Consider the following 27,829-nt stretch of genomic DNA (forward strand, 5'->3'; position numbering starts at 1 on the left):
ATATAATTGAGAAATGCTTGCAATATATTAAAAGACATTATTTTCATTTATTTTAGTATTTAGTATGATTCATGACACTGCCGTTTGAAATTAGTTAACTATTCTAGCCAGAGCTCATATAAATAAATAGTATGTTTTAAATAGTTTAATGTTCAGAATTTAAATTGAATTTAGCACTTTTTCTGACTCTTTATAATGATTATGTATGTGTCGTGGCCATATCCTAGATTTCCTGACTTCATGAAATGTTCGATAATTTAATGAAATGGTCGCATTTCATGAATTGTTTTAGGTTTGAGCAGATCAATGATAAGAAATCGTTTCTCGATATGGGCAACTAAATGCGACCATTTTATGAAATTATCGAACATTTCATGAAATGAGCAAATCTACGATATGGCTACGACTTATGCACAACATATTTTTATTTGTTATTGAAAAATCGGTTATAATATGTCATAAGTAAAAGTGAAAAAAGCTGTTTTTTTCAAGCTCTTTAGATAGTATTTGATGTGCTAGTTTTAATTATTGTACTGTATTAAAGATTTGTTTTTAAAAGCAATTATATTATGTAGATGTGTAGGAGCTTTAATGTTTTTTGCGCAAATATTTTTTTTTGTTTTAAAGCATTTTTTATCTATGTTTAATTCATCTGCATTTTATCGCATTTTGTTATTAAAATCATTTTTTGTACATTTTTTTGGTTGTTTTGATCTGATTATTTTAAATATGTATTATTTGGCGTAGCCTTTGTAGTTTTAGTTTTTTAATATTGATATTATTTTCTTTTAAATATTATTTTGCTTACTTTTTATGACTTAATGCTACAATAAATGTGCTATATTTTCTTTACATTTTCAACGTTCTTAAAATTCCGTGGATTATTTTTAATATACAAGATATATTTATGTATAACATTCCATCTATCTGTCTTTCTGTTTATATTTTAAGTTAGGTGCGTCGATATTAAGTTTTTCGGATATTATTTAAGTACGGACTTTTATTCCAACAGTGCCATGGTTTTGTTCCTTAAAAATAATGGCGACTGATAATGCACTATGAATTATACAATAAAACAATACAAATAAATATCGGAAAAATCGAAAACGTCAGCCATTTTGTAAATACTTGTAAGAATATAAATTTTGTGATTTTGACAATAGTATTATAATAGTCGATAAAAAGTTATAATATTGTGTTGATTTGTTATCGCTTGTTATGTATCACGCTTTAAGATTGAGACAATAAATTTGTTGTGAAATTATGTTTTATTGTTTTATTTTTTTCAGACATCGAAATATCTTCATCATCATCAGCCCATGTAATAATTATTATTACTTATTCCACTGCTGAGACACGGTCTCACACTCATACTAAATACTAAAATATACTAAAACTAAAAAAAACTTAAAACGTAAAATACTAATACCACAGACTAATAATAATATACTACGTATACAACTAATACTAAAAAATACTAAAATTTCATAAAAATATTATAAATTCCAAAATATAAGAAGCTGCAATACAAAATTATATCAATGGTTACTCAGTTTATTTATTAGTACAGCCAGGTAAAGCTTAAATTCAAAATAAAAATTATAATTAACATTTTGTATGGATAGAAAAATAATAACTAATAAGCAAGTAGTGTAGTGTATAGAAATGTTCGTAACCCATGAAAATATAGTTCTTCAATATTGTTGTTCGATGGTGCCCAAGAATAGCAACCAAATTAATAAAACGTTTTATTTCAGCGCCATCTTACGGTTTGTAGATAGAACTATTTCAAAGTCAACAAAAAATATTGACATAATTAATATTACTTTTATAAAAATAAAAAATTATATATTAAAATATTTACATGAAAATAAACGGAGATATTTAATAAGCATTCAATATTATTATTACTAAAAAAGTCTGCAAGTACGTAATACCACAGATAATAAATAATAATACCTACATACAGTATTCATCTACCCTCATATTATTTTGCTAAATCGCGATATTGAAATTTTTTCTGCAAATTCATATAATAATTATCGTAAAAGCTAGTACATCGGGGTCAGCAGCTTCGAGGGAAGCCAGTCGCCACGCTGGTCTGCTGTGGCTTGCGTTCAGATGAGACGAAAGTCTAAATATTCCAAGTGATTTATTCACAGACTGATATCCCCGCCCATTGAGGCGAGTTCTGCAAGTAATTGCGTCACCTCGAAGTCGGGCACTCTACAACCCTTCTTGTGGTTAACTCGACCCCTCTTTTGTAACTTTTTATAACTTATTGTAGACTAAATTATTTTTAGTGCATATTTGTGTACGCGATTCTTGTAGTGAACTAATAAGTGATTGATTTTTACGTCTCTTGAATCTCTTTTGAAGTTGAACGACAATGACATAAAATTATGCTAACTAAACAGAATAATTTGAATATTTGATATTGAATATTTTCTCTTCTTTCTTTCTAATGCTTGTATAATTATAATCGATTCTGTAGTTTTTTTTAAATATGTTAAAATGATTGAATATCCGCTAACTTTTAATATTTTATCTAAAGGATAGCTAGCTATTTTTTTATTGTAATTACAGGTATATGAATTTCTAAAACAGCTCCAATCACTTTCGTGTAGTAGACAGTTTTCTGGGCGAATTATTTGGCGATAAATCGATCTAGGCTCTAGCATGAATTCAGATAAAGTATAGAACCTACCGAGAAAAGCTCGATCATCTTGTTTCGTCTATCATACCATATTCTTTCTTGTTAAAATCGAGTTGTCGGGGTATATTTTAAAGGGATATGCTTTACAAATAAAACCAAAAATAAGTTATACGTATATCTTTATTCGATAAAAATTAATACAAGTATGAAAATTATTTGAACTATAGAGTCGCTTGTACGCTAGATATAAGTAATATAAATACATGCATTTACAATTATGTTAGTGTATTATGATACAAGGCACCGATTGTTTGAGTATCAGTACACAAGATTCGTTGGCACTTGGGTATAGCTAATCCTGATTTGGCAAGACAATTTTGTCATTTCATGAACTTATTTTTTATCTATGCAACTGTTTATAGTCTGTATTCGTCAATATAAAATTTTCGTTTTTTTCGACGTCGAATGCTACACAGTTTTTAAACAATATAAAGCTATGTTAATTTTATCTTATAGTCTTTTAATATGGATATGAGAGGTTAGTTTTAAGTACGCGTAGCGATCGTCAACATTTCTTAACTTAAAAACAAGATTGCCAATAAATAAAAAGGACTGCTAAAATATTTATCGAGTGCCCAATAACTAAATATAATCTTACACTAACAATTAACGAGGTTCACATTTGTATTAAAAAATGGGTTGCCATTTTTAAAAACTAATGCGTTTCTCTTTTTAAAGTAAAGCTATTAATACACAGTCGCTTTTTCTAGCAACACAGACGCGTCACACATCGCCTTAGCGGTGGACCGGACCAAGAACATTAAATGTAATTGTTCGAAGACATTCAGTTGTATTCTTGTTCGCACTAAACCGTGTAAAACTGTGGCTCTTTCGAGATCGAGCCACCTTTGTAGCGATAGTTCTCTTTCATCTACAGGTACTCCTTGTACGACATCTAGCGGGCCCCAAAGCATAAACTCTAGAACCGATTTAGCTTGGTTCAATGATATCGCGCGTTCTTCTTGTAATACTTCTTTTAGGAGCGGTGATAACTTCTCTCCAGGGAGTAGGATTTCTAGGGCTTTTATTGCACATTTGCATAGTGAAGAGAGGTTTTCGTCGTCCTGTTTGCTGCAGTCCTCGCTTAGCCTGAAAGATAATAATAGGTATTATTTCTCAACATCATAATTTTTTTAAGACTACTTATTGTCCTTTTATAGTCGAAGTGGTATTTATAAAGTACAGCTAATTATTATGATTGCAGAGGTCCATAATATGTAATAAAATCTAATTGCCTAGAGATGGTATTCTACATTATACGGCGAAAATATATATTTTTTTATTGCTTTTCAATTAGAATTTTATTGGCAACGCAAAAATACTTTAGACTAAGTGTTAGATTTTAACATCAAGAATTGTGTACTTAGCAGAACATTTAGTTATTACTTATTACATACATTTGATAGTAAAAAATTGTAAAAAATACGCCTACCCTTGTAAAATACACAATCTGCCGTAACAATTAGTCTTGGGAGCGGACAGAGAGTTCAGTCTGTCTTCAGACGCCGACGTGTTAGCACTGCCCATATTTTCTTTGAAAATTATAAACGATGTTAACGTTTCTGGTACTTCTTCCACGCCTCTAGCTTGGAGACACTTTAGTCCTATAATAATCTGGAGCATCATGAAGATTGCTTCGTGGATTTGTTCGGTTTGAACTAATTGGTGTTCTTTAGTAATGAGGTTGGCTGTGTGAAGGTGTTCGCCGTAGGTGTGGATGGTGTCTGCGTGTGCGTGCGCGAGTACTACTATGGTAGCTGAAAGGAAAATATGAATAATTAATTAAACGGCTGTATTAACATCAAACGAATTATTTTACTATGCATTAATCTACATTGGAGAGTTAGAGACCGAATAAGAGTGGTTTTTGAGGAAGGTTTTGGTAGGTAGGCGGAGATTACTAAATTTATAAAATCGATAGAGTAGTTTTTGTTTAAATTATATATAAAGCATATAAAAAAAACGTTTTTTTCATAATATAAAAATGAATAACATACATATCTTTAAAATTGCAGGATGCATAGTGGATGAAGGAAAAATAAACACATGAGTTATTAGAGTAAAAGATATTTGCCGCTGCAGCTATTTTTAATAAACCTTTAAGCCTATAAATATACGTATCTCGGTATAAATATACCTTTATATGTCACAGAAGGGATGCACCCTAGCTTCTATTTTTAGTATGCAGCGCATATTATGCTGATTTAACTCACGCTCAATAAATACCGATTGATTTATTCAGCTAGATATTTCCACAATAACAGTAAAGAAATAAAGTTTTAATATATGTATTTATAAGAGAAAAATACAATGCAATGCAATTATTTACTGTGTTGAGATAATATAAGAAAACTATAATTCAAGTTCCCAAAAAATAGATTCATTTAATTATTTCAAAAGAAAGCTTATAAGTATACACAACTTTAAAATCTAAACAAAAGATTCATTCTTCCATCAAACATACCTTGAACCAGATCCTCTCCATCCTCTTCAAACTGCTGCAACGGTACCAAGTCGCAGAATTCCGTAATGGCGTTCAAACTCAACGTCTGCGGTTGAACCGACTGGCAGACCATTTGGGAACCCATGTGTTCCTTGTGCACCATAAGCGTTACATTCACAGGCCCCTGGTTAGAGTTCCAGACTGCTGGGTAAAAGAACCGCTTGCCGGCTTTCGTGTGCTTCTGCTGAATTGTAAAGTCGTTCCAGCGTAAATTGGTGCAGGCTTTCAAGCCGCGGAGTGAAGGTTGCATGGCTGCACTTTGTTGGACCTGGAATTTAATTTACATTGGTTATAGGGGAAAATTTTATAAGATTTTAGGTTAAATTAAAGATGAAATGATAGTATTTAGGATTGTTATTTTAATCTATAAAGTTAATTGTCATTCAGAAGAAGTAGCAGTCATCAAATTAACGACACTTTTTAAGTTCGTTTTACGTATCAAAAGAATAAAGATAAAATATATCCCACTTCCATTTATTATATTTAATAACGAAAAGGGAAGAACTAACAAACTTTCACAGTAAATTGATCTCAAAATTAAACCACATTTACGTAAGTTATCTATCTAAAGGCGATCCAATTTCTATTCACTTACACCGCAAGTATTGCATCAAACGAGAGTTTATGAGAAAATTATAGGAATTACACGAAAATTACCTGTTCCAAGACCTGCGCTAGCGCTTCGTGATTCGCGATGACCACGGCCCCGTAATTATCCTCCAAGTTCTTGTGGACCACGCTCCTTCCCTTCCTGACACGCAATTTGTTCGTCGTGGTCTTTGGCGTCATGTCCGACTGGTAATCTTCGTTGTTAGAATTGTCCATATTATCGTTCGAGCTATAGAAGCTGTATGGGGAGTATATTTCTGATTCCGTTTCGCTTCCACAGTACGGCAGGGATGAGCGGAAGTTGTATTTCGGGAACTCGGCGGTTTCAGTCTTGCGTTCTGCGCGTTCTTCTCTGGGCTTTATGGCGGAGTCGCATTCGGGTGAACTAGAGCGTGCGTGGTTCACGTATTCGTAATCGCTGTCACTATTTTTAGCTGAGTCGCAGTTTTCCTCGTCGTATTTACCGGTGTTGTATACGTCGTCGTAGCTGTTGATAACTGGCTCGTTTGTGGCTTGCACTAGTTCTTGTGGTCCATCATCTATGTCGTCTTTGTCATCATCTATGGGTGATCTACGTTTGAGCAATTCTAATTGGGTTTCCCGTTCGCGCATGCTCGCTGTCCTTTCTGGTTTTCTTGGCGCCAGCGCTGATCGTATTTCTCCTGGAATTATTATTCATACCATTATTTTTACGTTTAGTGGATGAGTCGATATGGTTTTATTAGTATGTATGCTTCTTGATACTAAAATAAATCGAGGGAAATAATTAAAATAAATCGAAAAAATCATGAAATGCTGACATAAATATGTTTATTAGACGTGATGAAGATGTATGTAAATCTCTGTTAAATCATATTTTATTGCAAGTTGGATATTATTTTGTAAGATTGACAGTTTTATAATTTTAATGTGGGACAAAAACCGCTCACTTAATCATAAATTCAATGTAAGGCGCATAAAATCATTTACAGTCGAGGTCACTGTAATGACATCATTTTAATATCGCAGCTTCAAGTGTTGATAGTTTTTTTTTAGCAAAACCTCTTTAGCAAGCAAAATTAATGCTATACAAGATATTTCCCGTCCGATTAGGGCCCTTCTGGCCTCCTCCACTCAAGCGACAGCTCAAGCCGAGGTTCGTGGTCCCCGTCAAGGGGGGACGCCCTTGTGCATGTCGCTACCAGGGTGAACCTTCAGTTCACCCCCGCGTCCGCGTTAAAATGTAGAAGCCCTTCTGGCTAACATTGAGAGACACCACACAAAAAAAAAAAAAAAAAAACAAGATATTTGAAAATTATAATGCAAATCTATTTCTAAGAATGTGATCACACGTCGTCGTATTTACATGATCGACTGTTGCTAATTAGGTAATAATTACTGTTTTCAACGAATATTACTCATTGCACGAATGACAATGATACCGTTCATTAATTATGAAAACATAAAAGAATGCTCTTTGCAAGTGTTGGTTCAATAATTATGAATGCGTTAAGTTCGCTGGAAATTATATAAACTACAGATAAATGTTTACAAATTGGATTTATGGTCGTCGTTAAAATATTTCCTTCGCATTAATTTATAAGCTATGTAATCGTGACTTACCTAAATTAGCATAAACGTTGTCAGCGTTGGTAGGTGTGGCTGCCCAAGTCTGTTGTTTTTGTTTCTTTTGTAGAGCGATAGATTTCGGAGGGGGCGGTCTCGCTGGTTTGGGAACGTTGGAAGTGTTTTTGTAGTCTTCACTCGATAACCTCGGCGGCGGAGGCGGCTTGTTCACGACCTTGGGAATGTCGTCTGTCGCGGAACTACAGACGCTGTATATCGACGACACATCGTCGTGACTCAGCCGCCTCAGGTTCTCTGACGCCTCGCCATTCGATTTCACAACTTCAACACTCGATCCGTTGATATCCAGAGGATGTATGATCACTAACCGCGGCTTCGGTTTTGGTGTCAAATCGTAAATATCTTCAGTTTTAGTCATCATTTTTGTGACGGTTGGCACACTGAGCTCTTTTTTATCCAGGTCTTTAGAAGACCCGATGCGCAATAATTTTTTGATCGAGAACTTAAGCTTTCCTTTCCGCTTTTCGTCTAAAAGTAAATTGTCATGAGATAGGGAAATATTTCTTCTAGGTGCCGGTTCTGGAATGTCACTCTTGCAGAGATCCGGCTCGTTTGAATGTTTTTGTTTTGGGGAAGATGACATAATGGCCCTTTCGCGTTTTTCCATTTCGCGAACGACTGGTGAGTCAGACTTCATGAAACCGTTTGCGTTTCTTTGGTAAATATTATTAGAAAACTCCTCCGTTGGGGATAAAGGTGGGGTCGGTGCTTTCCGTTTGCACATACTGCTAAGTGAAGTGTCACTATCTTGTTTGGTCAATACTGGCTTTGCGTAATATAAAGCATCCGATCTGTCCTCGCACAATTCATCATTCCTATCCTCATTTACATGTCGCGGAACTTTCTCCTCGTCTTTTTTTGTTGTTTGCATAATATTTTGCATTGCGGTATTACTTTTCTTGGTCGTTTGTTTTATGGCTGGTTTTACAGGAAGCTTGGGCTTTTCTGGTACGACCGGTTTCGACGGCATTATATCAGTGATCATACCATGTAGGAATGATGGACGGGGATCCATAGTAGGTACTGGGCTTTTAGGTAAGGCCGGGGCTTCACTAGATTCATCGGGGTCCGCTCTTCCATCGGGTTCCCCAGCCAGTTCTCGACTTGCTTCCGCAGAGAAAATCGCTTCTTGTTGTGGAATGATAGGTGGCATATCTATAATAGGACTTTGGAATGTTGAATATCCACTATGGGCTTGCCCATCTACCTTTCTCACCTGTCCTATAGGTGACATTTTAATGTTTTTATCGCTTTCGTTAAATACCTTGATTTTTACAGTTTCTTCACATTTGTGTGACTCGGAGAAATGGCCACTGTCGTCGTTGTCAGAGTCAGTTCGTCCACTAAAGCTTTCGTCGTCAGAAGTGAATGAGTTATTAGCGGTTGAATTCGATGTACTTACAGCCGAATCAACACTGCTACTTTCAATGTTTATCTTACAAAACTTAAATTCTGATCTACTAAGATTAACTTTTGGTCTCTCTTGAGTCTTAGGTAACGGGGATTTTCTTACAATACCATTTTTCTTTGTTTCAGACATCTCTTTTCTCTCAAAGTCATCTTGCATGCTTTCCTTAATTTTTTCTTCGACAACAGTTGGTTTGTTATTATTTTGTGATAAGTTTATGTCAGTACCACCCCCCAGCCTATTCTGTTGTAAAGTTTCAGATATTTCTTCCAGTAGTGACTTTTCTGTACATAAAATTGCATCAGATGATTTAACACCTTCTGTTGTTATAATTGTTTCAGATTCCTTAATGTAAGTAGAGAGAATGATATTCGTTTTATAATTACTTGATGTCTCTTCGGTGGGAGGGTCACTAACGTTAATGACAGCGGGTTTTCGAATGTGTGTTTTGATTGGGGAGTTCTTGTTATCTTGTCCGAACGGGGTAACTGACACCATTAAAGTTTTCTTCTTTCCGTCAGAGTCTGTTTGTACTTTACCTAGCATTAACGAAGTATAAGACTTAGCAACTGAATCGCCAAGCAGGTTAGCCTTAACTGTGTTAAAATCAGTGTTAGATTTTGTTATTCTGTGTAGCTCTCTTTCTTCTTCAGTGTCTGGGAATGTATCATCTACGTCGTTGTCTTCGGAGACCTCGAATTCTTCTCCGTCAGACCAGTCGTCACCTCCATATCCTATTACACTGCATACTTCTTCTGGAAATCGTACGTTACGTTTGCTCTTTTTCTTCGAGTGAACTTTAAGAATACTCGGTGGGGTCTTCTTAAAGAATGTGCTTCTGTTTTGGAATGGAGTCGCTAAATATTTACTACCATCCGATGTCTTGTCTTGCTTGACGTGTTCTTCGCGTGATTTGAAGCAGTTAGAGCAAAAATCTTTTTTCCACGCATTCTGTACGAAGTTGTGGCAGACGGGTGACATTTTGCTCCGCGAATAGCGTCTGTTGATCACATAACTGGCATTCTGAAAAGAAAAAATAAGAACAAATCAGTCATTGTTAACTTTCACTGTGATTTGCATCGGTCGATTAGGATGCAATAGGAGTACGCATCGTTAAGTAATTGATTATGCATATTTGAATATTAATGCCTTAAAAGTTATGATCGCTTGACTACATCTTATTGAATATATTTAGCGATTATATAAAGATATAAATCTTAGATAAAAGTATAAATTAGGTGTTTATTAATTATATATTCCAAGACGAGTTACGCTTGCGTGCAAGTATTAGATAGATGAATCGTTTAATACTTTAATACAATGTATTACGCTGCCAATCAAGATTGAGTTCACTTTTTACTGCCAGTTATAAAACCGATCATGTGCGTATAATAACTATAATATACCAATATTAATTGTGTAATAAAGGAAAGCTATGTTCCCTATCATTAAACACAATCATTTGTTATGTTGTTACTTGTAGTTGTACCACAGCTTGTACTTTGAGTTTTTCATTGCGTTATCAAACAGATGTTTGCTAAGCAGTCATTAAAATAATCATTGATTGAGAACGATTTTTCACAACATTATTTGCATGCGTTATGACTATTATCATACCTTGGGACACTGTAGTCTGAAGTATATTTTCAGAATCAAATTTCGCTCTTTTTATGTAATGTGAGGTTATATAAATATATAATACAATTGGATCTATGTTTTGAGAACCTTTTTAATTAAAATATACTTGTATCGCTTATTAATTGAAGTTAATCTGAATTAAACAATTAAATTATATAATGACTAACTTATTCGAGAGTGCCTCTAATCAGGATGCTCATGAGATTTAGAAATCACATGTGGACAAGGCATTTCTTAAGCAAATAGAGGTTCGTTTATTTTACTTTCTTTGTATTCAAGACTCAAGTAGCTGTTTGACCGGTTATTATGGGTGACGATCTTTATACTTTTTATTATATTATGTAAGTATTAGATAATGCCTGTTTAAAAATACATAAGTTATACAATATTTCGATGTACATATTATAAGGAAAATAAAAGCTTTAGTCCGAAATACCGTAACATTAAAAAAAAGTGTGTTAACATTTTTTTTAATGGCGTTTTAAAAAACCGCGCCATTAAATATCTCACTGGCCAGCAACATTCTTCAATACAATATCGACCTCTTTTGTTGAGTAATGGTATCTTTTGAATAAGGAACGTGTACGTTCATATTCTTTTTGCAACTTAACACCACAAAGGAAAAAAGAAAGTCCGCATTCCTTGACTGGCCACATACATTTTTATTGAGGAGCAAAAATATATAGTGATCATTTTACTGGGTAAAAGGAAATGTAGAGAAAAAAATAAATATAAAATTAGACCAAAAGCAAGCGAAAAAGCTTTAAATTCCCTATAAATACTTAGGGAATTTAGAAAAAAAAACGTTTTAATTCCAAAACTCATCCAAATCGATGCTTCAACCGTGAAAGCGTAACAGACAGGCGACGGACTTTCGCATAATATTTATATAAAAATTTATACAGAGTTTCAGTGTTAACCAAAAACATATTAGCACATGGAGTTTGAAACATTATCCTAAAGATTAATATAAATATACGAAAGCGGTTTTGTTCCGCTTTCACGATTCAACTACCGAACCGACTTTTATGAAAGGCTATACAAGATAGCATTAAAATATTTACAAGCACCAATACGTTATGTAACAAATTTAATATAGAATTCAAGTTTTTTTCTTAGATAAATATTATCTAACAAGCTGAAAGATGTGAATTTTAGTATTTTTTATTCTTCTTATGTTTATGATGTTGATTTTAGACGACTTTGTTTAGAAATGTAAATCTTTATTTCACCACTTGCTGATAAAGTCACATAAAACGACATATAGGTACATATTTTCATGTCATTGTTTGTAATTTTAATTGACAGATAAGCGAAATAGTATCCAGAAGGTTAAAAATATGTAATGAGTAATGACGATTCGAAAGTGCTTCTAAAAGAAGTCTAATTGAATAAATAAATGTTACAGTTTGAGTTGAGTATCCAGAGTCCAGAAGTTGTGAAACCGGTCATTATTGTTTAGAAGATTGCCAATAAAATTAATAAAATTTAGTGGAATAAATTACGTTACAAAACCTTTAAACTTTAAAGTATTTAACTTTTAAAAGCTAATGAATGCAATAAGAATCTTTTAGCATTTATATTCTACAAACAAAATAATGTTTTGATAGATAGCTCTGTCCCATTAATTTATTTTAATTCTATGGAATAATAGTAACCTTACGTAACGTAAGTATCATCGCTGGGCACAACTAGTATTTTCAATGAGTAAATATTACAGGATGCACTTTCACTTGGTAAGCCATTGTTGACAATTTTACATACAAATCAAATACATATTTGAGTTATTATACAATAGTGTTGTAATGTTAAAAGAGATATCCGGTTTTTATAGCTTTAATGGATTTCAAAATAATAAATAATAGTTTAAAAAAAACTAAAAAAACACGCTTTTTATAGAAAACCGAACTAAAAAATAGAAAATTTTATCAAATTAGTGTATTGTCATCGGTCCTCAATAAATCTACAAAGTTTGAACGAAATCTGGCCGTTTAAAGTGGGTCAAAATCGCGCCCAAAGAAGTCGGTTACAAACATACAGGTGAAGCTAATATAAAGCGTGTAATTATAGAAAACCGAACTAAAAAATAGAAAATTTTATCAAATTAGTGTGTTGTCATCGGTCCTCAATAAATCTACAAAGTTTGAACGAAATCTGGCCGTTTAAAGTGAGTCAAAATCGCGCCCAAAGAAGTCGGTTACAAACATACAGGTGAAGCTAATATAAAGCGTGTAATAATAATAAAAAAATAGACGACCGGCAAACTTTAGTAAACCTATGTTTAAGGCTTATACATGCGCTAATAACCTTGACCATACTTGACGGATCTCAAACCTCTCCCGCTGCACCTTCTTTTTTCCTCGCATTTTGTATTTAAAAAGATACCAATCAGTGAAACAAAAAATCCTCGTCAGGGACTGTTGTGTAACTGATAATTTATTAAACATAAAATTTTCAGAGCTCTAAGTCAGCAGGTTACGAAGTTTATAGAGTATTTGCGGATAAATCGATGACCACGGCACATTTTTTTTCTATAAATCTATTAACTTTGGAAAAAAGTCCTCGCGAGCAATTAAAGATCAAAGACCATCCTATTTTATATATTTTTTTCGGTATTGTGCTTTATGTTGTACCAGACTTTATAGAGGTTGAACATAGTCGAAATTGCCGGGTAACGCCTTAAACATTAATTTTGATTTTGCTAATACCATGGATAATATAATACTATAGCTAATACGATGGTAATGGTTGTTATTTTAAGCATTATAAACAGAGACGGCATACAATAATTTATACAAATCGATGCATTAAAGGGCTTGTTCATTTGCATTCAAACTTATAGGCACTTAATTATAGTTCTGCCAATTATAGAGGTACAATACACGGATACAACAAGGCCATCCTATTATGATAGATCCATTGTACCATCTCGCGAGGTGAACGAACTGAGATGCGATCGGATAAACTAGATTGCTGTACATTGCGTAAGTTGTATTGAAATGCTGAGGTACCTGTTTTGATGCGCTTGTTAATTGGGCAATGTATTGTGTAGGATATTAATGATTAACGATAGATAGGATTGTCCTGTAGTTTTGGTAAGAATTCTTAAAGGTTATAATAGGTGTGTGGCTACTATTTAGTTAATTGTATTACAAAGCTGCATCAGGTTGAAATTAAGAAAGAGTACATGTCAACTTTTCCGTATAGACGAAGTAATGTATTTCGTAAAGTGACATCAATTGAAAGTGTAAATAGGCTTTTTATTTATGCATTCCTCGAGTGATACAAGGAAGATTATTCAAGATGTCTCAATGTTTCGTAATACTGCAATGGGATCAGGCCAACTGTGTTGAGTGTTCTCATGTGAAATACAATAGCTTTTTTTATACGTTAGTACATACCTATGTGTAGCTTATGTGTATCTAATATTTATTAATAACATATTGTAAAGTGCTTCTGTCAACAGTTCTTTCATTTAATTACTTATTAGTTATTACAACTATGAAATGAACTTTCAAGAAAATTGTCAAGAAACTCGTCTCACCATAATATAATGGTATTACCCAGTCATCTATAATAATAATATATTATGACCTTTTCTATCCCTATACAGATTACTAAATACATATGGGCATATTTACCGTAATTACCGTTTAATGCTCGTATATTTAGAGCTATTTATTTATGTAGGTATATTCATTTGTCCATTTTAATGCAAGAGTACCAAGATGTCGGACGCCGGTCAACTAGATAATAATAACTATAGAAATGTGGTATTCAGGGCACTGTCGGTGAAATTGAGGCGACACACGAATCAAACGAGTTTGTATGTATGGTATTTTGTTGGTACTTGAGACCCGAATATAGTATGATGTGTACTGTAGTTAAAAAAGTGGTACAAATAAGAATAGGATCGATTGGGCGCCATGTTGTGACGTCATAGCTGTCAAATTAAAACAATTGTTTTAATAATTTAGGATAAAAAATAATGTTTGTATTTACATTTTATAAGTGAGTGTAAAATAAGTCGATATAATTTTCTATGCAAACCGTATTTTTCAAACGACATTTGACACAAAGGTCATTGGACGATCCGATTCTCATTTAAATCGCAATGTAAAGTCTCTAGATATTTGTAAGTCTTTGTAGAAAAACATAGGTCTAATGTGACTATGTTTAAAAATTCAAACTAGAAAATATATTTCGCAACTACAAATTTTTTCAAGAAGCGGTTTTGCGTCGTCGTAATACATTACTAATCATTCACTACCGGTTCGGAAAGCAGGCTCTACAATAAAGAGCCGGCAAGAAACTCTCTTTATGCTTTTAAAAATCAAGTCAATTTAGTATGTAAGTATAACATAAATATTTTTTAAATAAAATAAATAGTCAATGTATAATATGTATCACACATATGAAAAAAGTTTTATATAATGCATCAATTTTCATACGTGACACTAGAAATGCATTGAGTTTATTTATGTTTTCATCTCTTTGTAAATTAAATGGAATATTTTAATGTGATTGTGATTTTTGAATCTGCAAGATCGGAAAAATACTGAGAATAGAGACGAATAAAATATTATTTTGGTGTTTATAATAATAAATTATAAATGAACAGCTGTAAAAGTTTTATAACATAATTGAAATATATTTTGTAAAACGTTAAAAATATAACAAGCTACTAGTAATGTAACTAAATCGTTAATTATGATAACATGTGTTCTTCATTGTATTTTTTTTAGTTACGCCACAGATTACTAAATAGTTACTAGATACGTTACTACTTTACGTCTAAACAGTAGATACACACAAAAACAATTCAGTATTTATTTACCTATGTGTTTAAATATTCAAAAACCTCGTCCCAATTTAAATTTTGTATAACGATTTAAGTTAAAATATTGAATAGATTTAGTACATTGTATTGTGTAAGACCCCTATGGGGGCTGTCAAAGCATTTGGGACACATATGTTTTGTGCAAATACTTAATTGTTATATACTGGGTCAAGTACGTATTTCGTTGTAATAATTAACATTTTAAAATCGGACGAATATTTTGAAATCTAGATAAACTATAAAAATTATAATAATTGTAATTAAAGTTGTTAAACGAATGAAATAAACGTTTTCATGATGTTGCTTATAATAAAAGTTTCATAATAATACATTAAAATTCTCCAAAGGGCCTCTGCGTGTTGGACCTGTGTCCCCACGTAAGCCTCCCAAAGGACCGGGTATCTTCCTTCTGGTGGTACCCGTGTATTATGGAGAGGTGAATGGAACTTTATTCAAAACATTTGAATTTTTAAACTTCTTTTTGAAAAATACCATTTATATAAATTACTAGCGGCCCGCCCCGGCTTCGCCCGTGGTACATATGAAAAATAGATGTTGGCCGATTCTCAGACTTACCCGATATGCACAGAAAATTTCATGAGAATCGGTCCACCCGTTTCGGAGGAGTATGCAGACCATTGTGACACGAGAATTTTATATACATATATAAGACTAGCAATGCCCTGCGGCTTCACTCGCATAGATAGCGATATCGTTACAGTGAAAAGTCTACTATAGGTCGGACTATAGGTTTAATTTTTAATCACATGAAAATCACCTTTACCCCGTCCCGCACTACGGCCTTTTTTTTGTTTTAATGGGGAAATCTTTCATAGATACCCACGGCCTCCGGGGGAGGGGCCGTGGGTTATGACGGATTCCTACCGACCAAAACCCCACTGTGTTCCGTCAAGACGCATATTGGTAGAATTCCTCCGTGACCCCCGCACTACGGCCTGCTCGAACAGTATACCTACTATTTTCTGTAGATTGACACTTTTAAAAATTCGTTATATCTTTTGAATGGAATATCCAATTCTTTTCATTTAAAAAGTATTTTGCTGGTATTGAAACAGTCTATAGTAAAACATCATTTAATGGGATAAGGATTAATATATGTGTATGGATAACATGGTTTGATTACTGTCGGCACTTCTATTTACTTTGAAAACGTAAAAAAGTTGTTGTAGTAACATAACTACTGAAGATGGACATATGGTATCGCGGACTTTCTTGTAGATATTGATCCATTCTATAATACCGTAGAACATTTTTTTGTTCTATCTTCAATAGATTCTGCAGCGCACGCGCTGACAGAAATTTTATTGAGGATTTTTTTACACCTTGGGTTACATTATTGCATTTTTGGTAAGGATCTCTAATTTTTTTGAAAATGCAATATAGCCTATGTTGCTCAGTAAAGATGCAGCTTTCTAATGGTGAAAGAATTTTTGAAATCGGTCCAGTAGTTTTTGCGTGAAAACCATACATACATACATACTTACAAACTAGGGTTGTTGAGGATTCCTCTTCCGCTTCCTCATAATGAGGAAGTTCCGCAATATTTTGGGTTCCTCTACCGTTACCGCATCCTCAAAAATGAAAATAAAAAAATCCTCTTCCGCTATCGCTTCCTCAAAATTTAGAGGAAATTTATGAGGATGCTGATCCGATCGGATCGAATCGGGCGGCGAATTTACAAAGCCTATTTAAACTACCTACATAGTTTAAATAGCTAACTCGTAACTCAAATACATATTTGAGTTACGAGTCGGACTCTACTAACGAACAAGAGTAGAGTCTTACCGCCATATTTATATCTGCGCCTAACACTTATCTCTAAACATAATAATATAACATTTTCTCTCATACTCAGAAGAAACATATTTTACCAAATAATGTTTGTCAAAAGTGATTTTAAATTAAAAAACAAGTTGTTAAATTAAAGCTTACATAATAATATCTACCAGTTAGTTTTTTTTTTGTTGAAATCACCTAATGTCGCTTCTGGAACTGATATAGATTAGGTTTTTTCTGTGGGTTTTTTCGAGTAATATGCAAAAACAAAAGCTCATCTGAGTCCGGCTCGTGACTCAAATAGTATAGTACTTACAGGCTTTGTAAATTCGCGATCGGGCGAGCTAACCTCCCCTAACCTTAAACATCAATATGTAGAGACAGGAAAATGGCTTTTGTTTTAATTTTTAATTTTAAAAGTTTTTGTTTTTTAATTTTGATTATAATTTCCTATCATCCTCATCCGCTTCCTCTTCCGCTTCCTCATCCGCATCCTCTTCCTCAAAAAAATATCCTCTTCCTCATCCGCATCCTCTAAATTTGTGAGTGAAAATTCCTCTTCCTCCTCCTCTTCCTCATAATGACTTCCTCAACAACCCAATTACAAACTTTTCCTCTTTATAATATTAGTATAGATATGTATTATATATACCTACTATATCAAAATAATTTTCGTATCATTATTATACATAGGTAGGTATATTAATAGCTGATTGTTAGGTATAGGTATAATTTTCACATCCATACCTGTGAATTTTTGCACACGAAACGAATAGATTTGGTTAATACAAGTTATGCAAAATAACTTCTTATACGGTCCCACGCGATCAAAGCTATACCTACCACGGTTGACGGTATACAAATAAGAAACAAACAAATATAAAAATAGTAGCTTTTTTCATACATTGACCTCAAGATATGCAAATGTTTTGAAATGATTCTGGAAAAAAGCAAAAAACATTAAAATGCTTATGAGCCGGTCAGCATGACATCATTGTGCATATGCCGACGGTTCATGGCCATGCGAATTGAATATTTAATTTAAATTCACTGTATTGATCTTTCGAATTTCTTTTTTAGGTATAATATCAATAAAAACGTTCAGTATTAACTTTATTGTATTTGCAGATTTTGTGTTGATTTAGATGTTGGGTTTGCTCTTTAGATGAAAGCTTCTTCAAAAGTTGTAATAATATCGTAAGATTCTTTGAAATGGCTTTAATTTCTTTGTGTTTTGTTACAGAATATTTAATCGAATGGAGGAAGATAAGCAGCGGCTAGCTTTCAAACCGAAATACATTTGTCTGTATATTATGTTTATATCTCGCACGTTACACTTTTATAAATCAAGTAATATTAGAGAGTAGTGATGTTAAAATATTTCCTACACATTAGTTCTTCATATGTTTAGTTCACGTGTTATTAATTAAAGCAATTAAGTACGCACATCGCGGCCCAAAAACCTGCGCCCATTGTATGATGGCAGATCTCATTAACGGATCACAATTCTAATTAGACATAAACTGAGTCATAATGTAAATATTGCACTCGATGGTAAATTTGCTTAGTTGGATAAACTTTGAGATAAGATTGTTATGTAAAATAACGTGCAATCCATCGTATGAGATGTTTGTGTTCAAGGTATTCTAACATTTATTTTTTCAACTAGATAGAACGAAATCTTTATTGTCACTAAAATTATTAAGTACAAGATCCATCGCCCATTTTTGCAAGTGATTACTATCAAGCTAATTTTCCGTGAGTAGCTTTATTTTGATGAGACGCCCAATAATTTCCTATACGAAACTCTCGATTGTCTACCACAGTCCACAATAAACCACTAACAAAGGTAGCAAGGATACAATTTTTAATTTGATGGTTCTCAAATATTTATTAATAATTGAATTCTTTTTTTTTGTTCAATCTCAAGATAATTATCTAAATTATTCGAAAAAATATTTGTCCTACAAAATCGATGGTTTGATCAAAGAGTCCCCTCTTTCCCCAACCAGCAAAGATGTCCTATAACAATAACTTACATCACTAAAAAGCTTTTTAAATGACGTATAACAGTGTCGCGGTGACAAGCTTGTTGTATAATAGCGTTTAATGAGATGATTTTGCTCTATAATCATACACAGCAAATTTTTCCCATAACAAGGTGATGTAAACGTTTATATCACTATTTTATACGGCGTTTATAGAGCAGCTCTTATCCAGATTTTGGTACAGCAATAACAGGACGATATTATCACATAACAGCGCTGGTGGTCTCTTTTTTACAGCAAATTAGTGCAATAAACGATTCTAGGGTAACCTTTATAGTCCCATGCCTATAGAGGCGTAAAAAAATCTACATTAGGACAATTTAGTGTTGTAATGGTTTTCCTTATTACTATTATAGCACTGTGAATCTTCATGGTTGCTGAAACTCCATAATAGAGCAATTAGGTGATATATCCGAGTTTTATATCACTTCTTTGTAACCTAATTGAATTATATTAGTGGTTTTCTGCCCATTATAACGCAGTGGTTTAATAGCTGAGTGGTCAGAGTTATAGGACTGATTTACTGTATAAAAGAGTTAATAACTCTGTTATGTAACAAAAACCGGCCAAGTGCGAGTCGGGCTCGCGCACAAAGGGTTCCGTAGCAGCAAATATAATAAATTACAGTTAAATCAACCTATCTCAAAAACTATAAGAGATACTTTGATCAAACCAAAAATCGTTGAAAGAGTTAATTAGCATGCATCACCTCTATTTTTTTTAGAATTTTATACCCCGTAGTTATAAAAATAGAGGGGGGGGGACATACTTTTTACGACTTTGAGAGCTGATATCTCAAAAACCGTTCACTTTAAGAAAAATGTTTTTTAGAAAACTTTATATCATTTTAAAAGACCTTTCCATTGATACCCCACACGGGTATGTACATCGAAAAAAAAAATTTCATCCCTCAGTTACATGTATGGGGGGCCCCACCCCCAATTCTTTTTTTTACTATTTAGTGTCATATTTTTGTAGCGGTTCATACAACACATATTCCCATCAAATTTCATCACTGTAGTACTTATAGTTTCCGAGTAAATCGGCTGTGACAGACGGACAGACGGACAGACGGACAGACGGACATGACGAAACTATAAGGGTTCCGTTTTTGCCATTTTGGCTACGGAACCCTAAAAACGGCGTACTAATGTAGTAAAATGCGACACTTACGAGAGATATACGGCCTATAAGAGAGTTTCTTTCACTTTAAAACAACAAAAACCTGCCATATTGTCAGCACCGTCTCGTAAATAAATGAAGGGTTCTATTTAATAATCATGGATTGAATGAATTTAAAAAAATCGCAGCTTCAGTAACGATTGACACCAAACAAATTCAAGGTGAGGCTTCGAATACGGACAATGATTCCGTACAATCTGTTACATCCTATGAACAAAACCAAGTTAACAGCCATCATGTGGTTTGTGATAATTCAGAAGCAGACCATTCAGACACTAGTGTTTTGCTTGACACTTCGGGATCGGAATCTAAAAATCGGAATTTACACTAGAAAATACAAAATAAACAAAAATAAAACATGTTATGGGTTTTCTATTTACATCAGGGAACCCTACTAATTTAATCCAGTAGGTATATGGCATAACAGTTGTCAAAACTACGTTCGTTTGCGGACGTATAATAGCCACGGAGTTGCTATTTGGCATCCTATACAGCAATTTGGTGTAAAATTAGTTTTTTAATTACTTAAAACTCAATAATTCGAGGGGGGCATGAAAAAAACAGCGTAATTATGCATATAATCTATCGGTAAAATTTCATTCACAAGTCAGTTTATGTATCTAACATAATTAACAGTGTAACAAAAATTAATACTCGACACCACGATGATGGTTCCTATAGTCATTTACTCGTATTATCAATTGGTACACGATTTACCATTTTGTATTATAATTATAGCGTCGCAGTGACTTGTACATCGCAACTTCGTGCTACAGAAGATTTGCGGTTACTCTTAAAACACAACTTCGCGCTGTAACAGCATCGCGGTTCCTTTTATATCACTACTTCGCTCTATAACAGCATCGCGATTCTATAAGTGTACTCTTCTATAGGTCCAATTGGCATCTGAGTTGCTGCTACAGCAACACAATACCATCAAATGGCTTTATAAATGCGCCACTTTGGGGTTTATACAACGTTCTTATCACCCTTATAGAACTACCAGTTAGCACCTCTGAAACGTTCTTATCCCTTCTATAGAGCAACGATTTGTTGGTTGGGTCCAATGTGTATCGATACGAGTTCATCATAAATGATTACTAACCAGCTGATTTTTTTGTTTTCACTTAGTTATATAATTCAACAGACATATTGTCCTACAAATTGCGTAATAAATATTTGAGAACCATCAACCTATATGGATCCTGAACTAATTGTTATGTATTTCGAATTATGGCCTATGACAGATTTATTACTGCTATGCTGTAAAATGGATATAAGCTGCTATTCGCTAAGGTTGCTATCATTATTGTTTTATTGATCAAATGGATATCTGTATAAAACACATTCTTTTTATCTAAACTTTAGAGTTGTAAATTGTAATAGGTCGTCATCAATTCTCATTTATTATATTATCTTCTATATAATTAAGGGCTTGGTCTAGTAGTGCAAACAAATGCATCCTGTCATCCTATATGTAAATAATACAAATGTACTAAGGGAAAGTTGCTCCACTTAATTTTTAAAAATTAAATCATTCGTATGCATAATTTAATATTCGTAATAAGTACCAAAAATGACAATTTGAAACAATTTTCGTGAAAGTTACACCGGGTGATTTTTTTTTATCAGTACACAAAATTTGCGAATAATTTCTATTGATATCTTCAACTTCATGTTTATATAACTGATCAACTTTTACAAAGAAATTTGGACGAAATATAAAAAAAAATAAGCTTTCCATACAAAATGCAGAACTCTATACATTTTTTTCGACCTAAGTTTCTTAGTGAAAGTTGTTCAGTTTAACTAATAAAACGGATAAACAAATTTTGTATATAATAAAAAAAATGTAATGTTTGTGTTAAATGAAAACAAAAGATATTTATTTCTGACTAGCTTCCGCCCGCGACTCCGTCCGCGCGGATGTCAGTCTTCGCGTCTTCTACAGATTTATTATATTATGTGTAATATATAGATTTATATTGATAAACCTAATAAATCTTTTGCTAGCATTCTGATGCTTTATCGGTTGCACTGGATTTATCTCTTTTTTTTCAATCGCTTGAATGATATAGGATGGGTCCTTGATGGGCATCGAATGCTGAAGTCTCGAATCAATCAATTCTGACAGTAGGCAATTTATGTAAAATCTTGATAATGGTCCATCATTTTATTTTGCCTAAACGTTACATACTTTTTTATATATTCTATTTTTAACGAATGATTCACTCCAGTCCAAACAGCAAATAAGCAGACTTCTGCTTCTGCAACGTTTAGTTGTCCCTGAATTTAGAAAAAATAGTCATGATTCTTATCTATGACAAAAGTGTTATTTTTTGCATTGTATTTCAAATATTTAATTTTTTTTAACCGCATCTTCCGCATTCATGTCTTTTGCCGGAATTAGACATTTAACTTCTACTAGTCCCATTTTCCCTTTTTGATATGGGAGTGTATAAAGTAAATTTTTTAGATATTTCTCGTTATACTTTTAAAAAGTTATTATTGTCATTTTGCTCATTAGGTAAAGTAATTTCGATATCAGTTTTAAGTTTTTTGATACCTGCAATAATAACGTCATAATCGCCTGCACATACTTATCGATTACAACCTGTATACAATCCACCATCCACATTCATAATGTTTTCCTGTCCTCCTCTCCTTTACGCTGTTCACCGATACATTTGAAATGAGTAAATCTGCTACCACTGAAGGATGTTTCATTGTGATCAGCAAATTTTCACCACTGTTGTCGATTATTTGTTTTTCATTTTTAATCAGCAATTGGGAATCATCAGTTTTGTTTTTCAGATTGGTGATGTACCCTAACAATACGTCAAAAAGGGAAAGCATCAACGAATTATCGTTTTCGTCCTCTTTTTTTATTCTTCGCGTCTCTGTTACTTCTGTTTGTTTAGTTCTCAACACCCACTGAATTTTCTATGTTATTGTGATCTTCCATTACATCTGAGTTTTGATGATATGATGATAATCCATTCGTTTTAATATTGGTACTTAGAGTTGGTAGACTAAACTAGAAATGGCGGACTAAATTTGTCAGCGCGTCTGTAAGATCAGAATATAAAACCAACATCCTTTATTTAAGTTACAAAATTAATAATCAAACAACATGCCGCTACGTTGAAAATGACTAGAAGAAAAAATTAAAACACCTCGCATCAATTTTGGAGTAAACAAATCATTTTCCCCGTATGGGGATTTCCCCGGATGAACTTGGGAAGTTCAAGTTCTCAATACAAGTTTATATTATATTTCGTATTTCTCAAACGAAAAATAAACATTTTTGGAACTTCAAAAAAATTATATTATAAGAAAATTTATGAGCTTACTTTAGTTTTAAAGAAATATATCCCTTTACTGACACCCCGTAAAATAAAGAAATTGTTGCCAATCACCTTTGCAATCTATTTGGTTTCATTAACTTTATGTTCGAAGATAATTTTTTTTCTAGTACATAGTTACACGCGTATTTTTTTCGTTTATTTTCCATATCGAAATCAAATGTTTAAAAATACGAATATTTGCACAAAACTAAGATAAAAATAATCAATTAACAAAAATATTAAATTTAATGAAGTAGAGCAACTTTCACTTCGGTATGAAGGAAAATCGAGCGTAGAGCACACGTCAGAACGCTCCGGCCCAAGGAGCGCGACTAAAGAAATTCGCTAGGATTTTTCCTAATTATTTTAAATATTTTTTTAATATTTAAGGAATTATCAAAATTCAAAAAAAATTTTTTTAAAGGATTAATACTCATTGGTCTTCAACCAACTCGAATAAATTAATGGAAAAAATAACTTTTAGCAGTATTTATCAATAGATTTTGTAAGTCAAAAAATGGGAAATTTAATGAATTTATAACGTTCTAATTAAGAAAATCATAAGTTTTTCGGCAATTGTGTTCAGCAGTTTTTAATAACGACTATATAAGGATAATAATGCGCTGATCAGATTGTGTAAATTGTAATCGGTTGCAACGTAGTGAGTGCACAAACTTAGCTCGAAATGTCTTTGGGGGAAATAGACTTATCTTGAAGGCCTGATTAAGGTAACATAAAGTAACTTTATAAATGTGAAAAAATTCACGCGCATTGCGTATATAACACTAATTGATAAACATGAAAAAAAAAATTCAGTTTATCATTTCATTAGCCGGGAAAAAATTGTCAAATAAATGTGTAAAACGCAATTTTGCTAGACTGCAGCCTTAAGGCAGATGTAAATGTCAAGGATTTTAGTAAACCCAAACTTAAGCAAAGTCAAATAGAAGACGATTTAACCACAATTTAACTGTGTTTATTCTGCATTCAGACTACAGTCATAACTTTTATTTATTTTTATAAGCCTTTCTAAGTTCTTACTTTTAGTCGACGTTATTACCTATGTAACTTGAAAGTACTCTTTTTTCTCTAAAAACATCAAGTTAGAAGTTAAATTTACGATTTATTAAAAAAGGTATTTACTTATCTTACTAATATGTATTATAAATGCGAAAGTTTGTGAGGATGTGTGTGTGTGTTTGTTACTCTTTCACGCAAATACTACTGAACCGATAACAATGAAATTTAGCACACATATCTATAGAGGGTAACTTGGATTAACACATAGGATAGGTTTTATCACGGAAATCCCACGGGATTGGGATTATGCGGGTTTTCCTTTGAAGCCGCGGGCGGAAATCTAGTTCTTAAATAAATTGTACCAATTGTTTTGGTATGGGAAAAACTCTCTGAAAAGTATATCAATCTATTAAATAACGAGAAAGCGCCATTTATTTTTATCATAATTATGTAATAAGTATTGTGGTTACAATTAAGTCCCAAAACATTTCATTACACCTCTATTAGTTTGTGGGAACGAAAGAAATTATCAAGTGCTTTCCCACGAAATATTAAATTGTATTGAAGACTTCATACAAATTTCAATGGAATTTTAATGTTAGGTTGGGTAATCGTGTTCGTAGAAATTATGTTTCTTGACGTAGTGTTACAATTTTGTGAAATAAACTTGAGCCCTTTACTTATAGGTAATTATCATGACTTTTTTCAATGCAACGCTAAATGGCTGATTGGATATGGATGAAATTTGTCACACAGAAAGATTAGCATATTAGAAAAGCTTTTTAATAAGATACCACGCGGGTGAAGCTGTTTGCAGTTATAAGTTGAAATATCTTATAATATAAAAATGAATCGCAAAATGTGTTGGTAAGCACATAACTCGAGAACGGGTGGACCGATTTCGATAATTCTTTTTTTATTATATTCCTTGAAGTACCAGGATGGTTTTTATGTAGAGAAAACATAAATATGTACCACGGGCGAAGCCGGGGCGGACCGCTAGTTAATAAATAAAATGTTGATTGTGAAAAAGAACTAACGGAAAAAAAACAAGATTGCTACTAGGAAAGCGATACAGTTATGGGCAGAAAACTTTAGTCTAGCCAGATCAGGTTTTCCCTTGCTTTCACAAGGGCCATGTTAACTACAGGTTATGTAAACAATACTATTTGTAGCATTCGATCTTATGCGAAAGTTAGTAATATGATTAATTATAGAAATTTGTTAGAAGTCTTCTGTATTTAATTAATTTGTTGTTTTTTTTACATTTTTACTTATTTAATCAATTGAATAACAAATAAATAATACAAATAATAATAGTACTTATAAAAAATAATACTACAGAAAGACTTTTGCTTGGATTCGCCACAGATACAGTTTCTGATCGAATTTAGCAAACATTTTTTGAAATAATATTATTACCACAAATTACAAAATATTTACTACGTTTATTACATATTACCTACTAGCTTTCCACCCGCATAGTACCCGTTCCCGTGGGATTTCCGGGATAAAACCTATCCTTTTTCCCGGGGTAACAAGTAGGTAGCCTATGTCCTTTCTCGGATATCAAAATATCTCTATACCAAATTTCATGCAAATTGGTTCAGTAGTTAAGGCGTGATTGAGTAACAGACAGACAGACAGAGTTACTTTCGCATTTATAATATTAGTATGGATAAGGAGATATAATAAATTAGTTATATTCTTAAAATACAAAATAACTAATAAGCTTAAGTTACCAAATAAGCGATGTAAGTATATAAACCCACGTATAGATGTTTGGTGATTCAGATATGACTAACTCGTTACATAATAAGGCTTCACCTGCTCATTGTGACGATTTAAAACCGGTTATAAATCACTTACACATATGGTATTAGACAGCCGAATTGTACGAATAATAAGTAACTAAAACTGGTTTAATTTTTTTTTTTTTCATTTGGTATAATGATTTTTGCCTGTTTGATATTTAAGTAATTTGGGTTTGAGTTTTGATGGAGACGAGAACTAGTCCAGACATGGCAAGGTGCAAAAGGCATACTTAAATAAAATCGATGAGTTAAATTCCCAATCACAAGGGGACATAGAAATTCAGCATATTTTTAAATATAAATCAATGAATTTATCTCAATTGGTTTAATTGAATAAATACGATGTAGTCTTTAGAGATACGATATCAATTAATTGTATAGTAAATGGTAATCCTATTCTAATAATTTGATTAAAACGAGATTATTGTTATTTGTGTATTTTTATAATTAAGTAACAATATTATTGGTGTTTGTGTATAATTACACAATATAATTATAGGCAAAAAGCACTAAACACACTAAACATCGTCTTATAACACGAAAACCAAGTTTCTTAATATTTGTGAAGAACATCACCTAGAAATTTAATAGAGTCTTATCATATATTTTCGATATCTAAGCAGAAAATGTTTAGTTATCACCATCAAAATAATCAGATCAAATCTTGAATTTAAAGAGAAAGTCGACCAAAATAATAAAATGTATTTAATAGTGAATATTTAATTGAAGATTTATTAAACATTTAGATTTAAGAAGTACTACATCATATTCTTAAATAAATACCAAAAGGCTGAATGTAAATTGATATGCATTTTAATCATAGACAATGATTTTAATTTAAAATTTCTCCCACTTTTTTATAAATATTTAGCATAAAAACGTAATCATAAACGTGCAGAACGAAATTAGTTTTTTGACAAAGTTGCAAAAAATCGTTTTATCTTTTTAACAAGGTTGTTACGTGTGTTCAAGGGCTGCATTATAAATTTTGAGATTAAGTATTCGATAAAATACAGGCTTTTTATTTGTTTACGTTGAATTAAAACCTCTATAATTATGGAAACGACTCTATTTACTTAGATTCTGTTTGAACTTCCTTTAATTATGAGGAATAAGGTCGTTAATGTCGGAGAAATGGAAGAAACATATTAAATTTTTTAGATTATAATATTCTTTCCATCAATAAACTATGAATTATGAACTTGTCGGCGTTTTTCGAATGTCGATTAATCGATTATAAACCTTAAAAAGTACGATTTGAACTATTAAAAGCTTATTTCA

At 32.7% G+C, this 27,829-nt stretch overlaps 1 protein-coding gene across 5 annotated transcripts in view; it reads right to left on the reverse strand.

The window, feature by feature from the left end:
- Positions 1 to 2,818: 2,818 nt before the first annotated feature.
- LOC149902711 (uncharacterized) overlaps positions 2,819 to 27,829 on the reverse strand; it is a 76,917-nt gene continuing 51,906 nt past the window's right edge. For all 5 annotated transcript variants that reach the window (XM_090109564.1, XM_090109565.1, XM_090109569.1 and 2 more), the window contains exons 2-6: positions 7,431 to 9,885; positions 5,877 to 6,490; positions 5,181 to 5,487; positions 4,149 to 4,473; positions 2,819 to 3,805 (exon numbers count right to left, since the gene is read on the reverse strand). In XM_090109564.1, the coding sequence (XP_089965690.1) occupies positions 3,403 to 3,805; positions 4,149 to 4,473; positions 5,181 to 5,487; positions 5,877 to 6,490; positions 7,431 to 9,885 (4,104 nt within the window). In that variant the 3' untranslated portion in view covers positions 2,819 to 3,402. The remainder of the gene's footprint in view (positions 3,806 to 4,148; positions 4,474 to 5,180; positions 5,488 to 5,876; positions 6,491 to 7,430; positions 9,886 to 27,829) is intronic.

The sequence above is a fragment of the Colias eurytheme genome, chromosome 14 (genome assembly GCF_061535395.1).
Source record: "Colias eurytheme isolate Ceu_HAF_F1 chromosome 14, ilColEury1 Martin Lab GWU primary, whole genome shotgun sequence".
Classification (NCBI taxonomy): domain Eukaryota; kingdom Metazoa; phylum Arthropoda; class Insecta; order Lepidoptera; family Pieridae; genus Colias; species Colias eurytheme.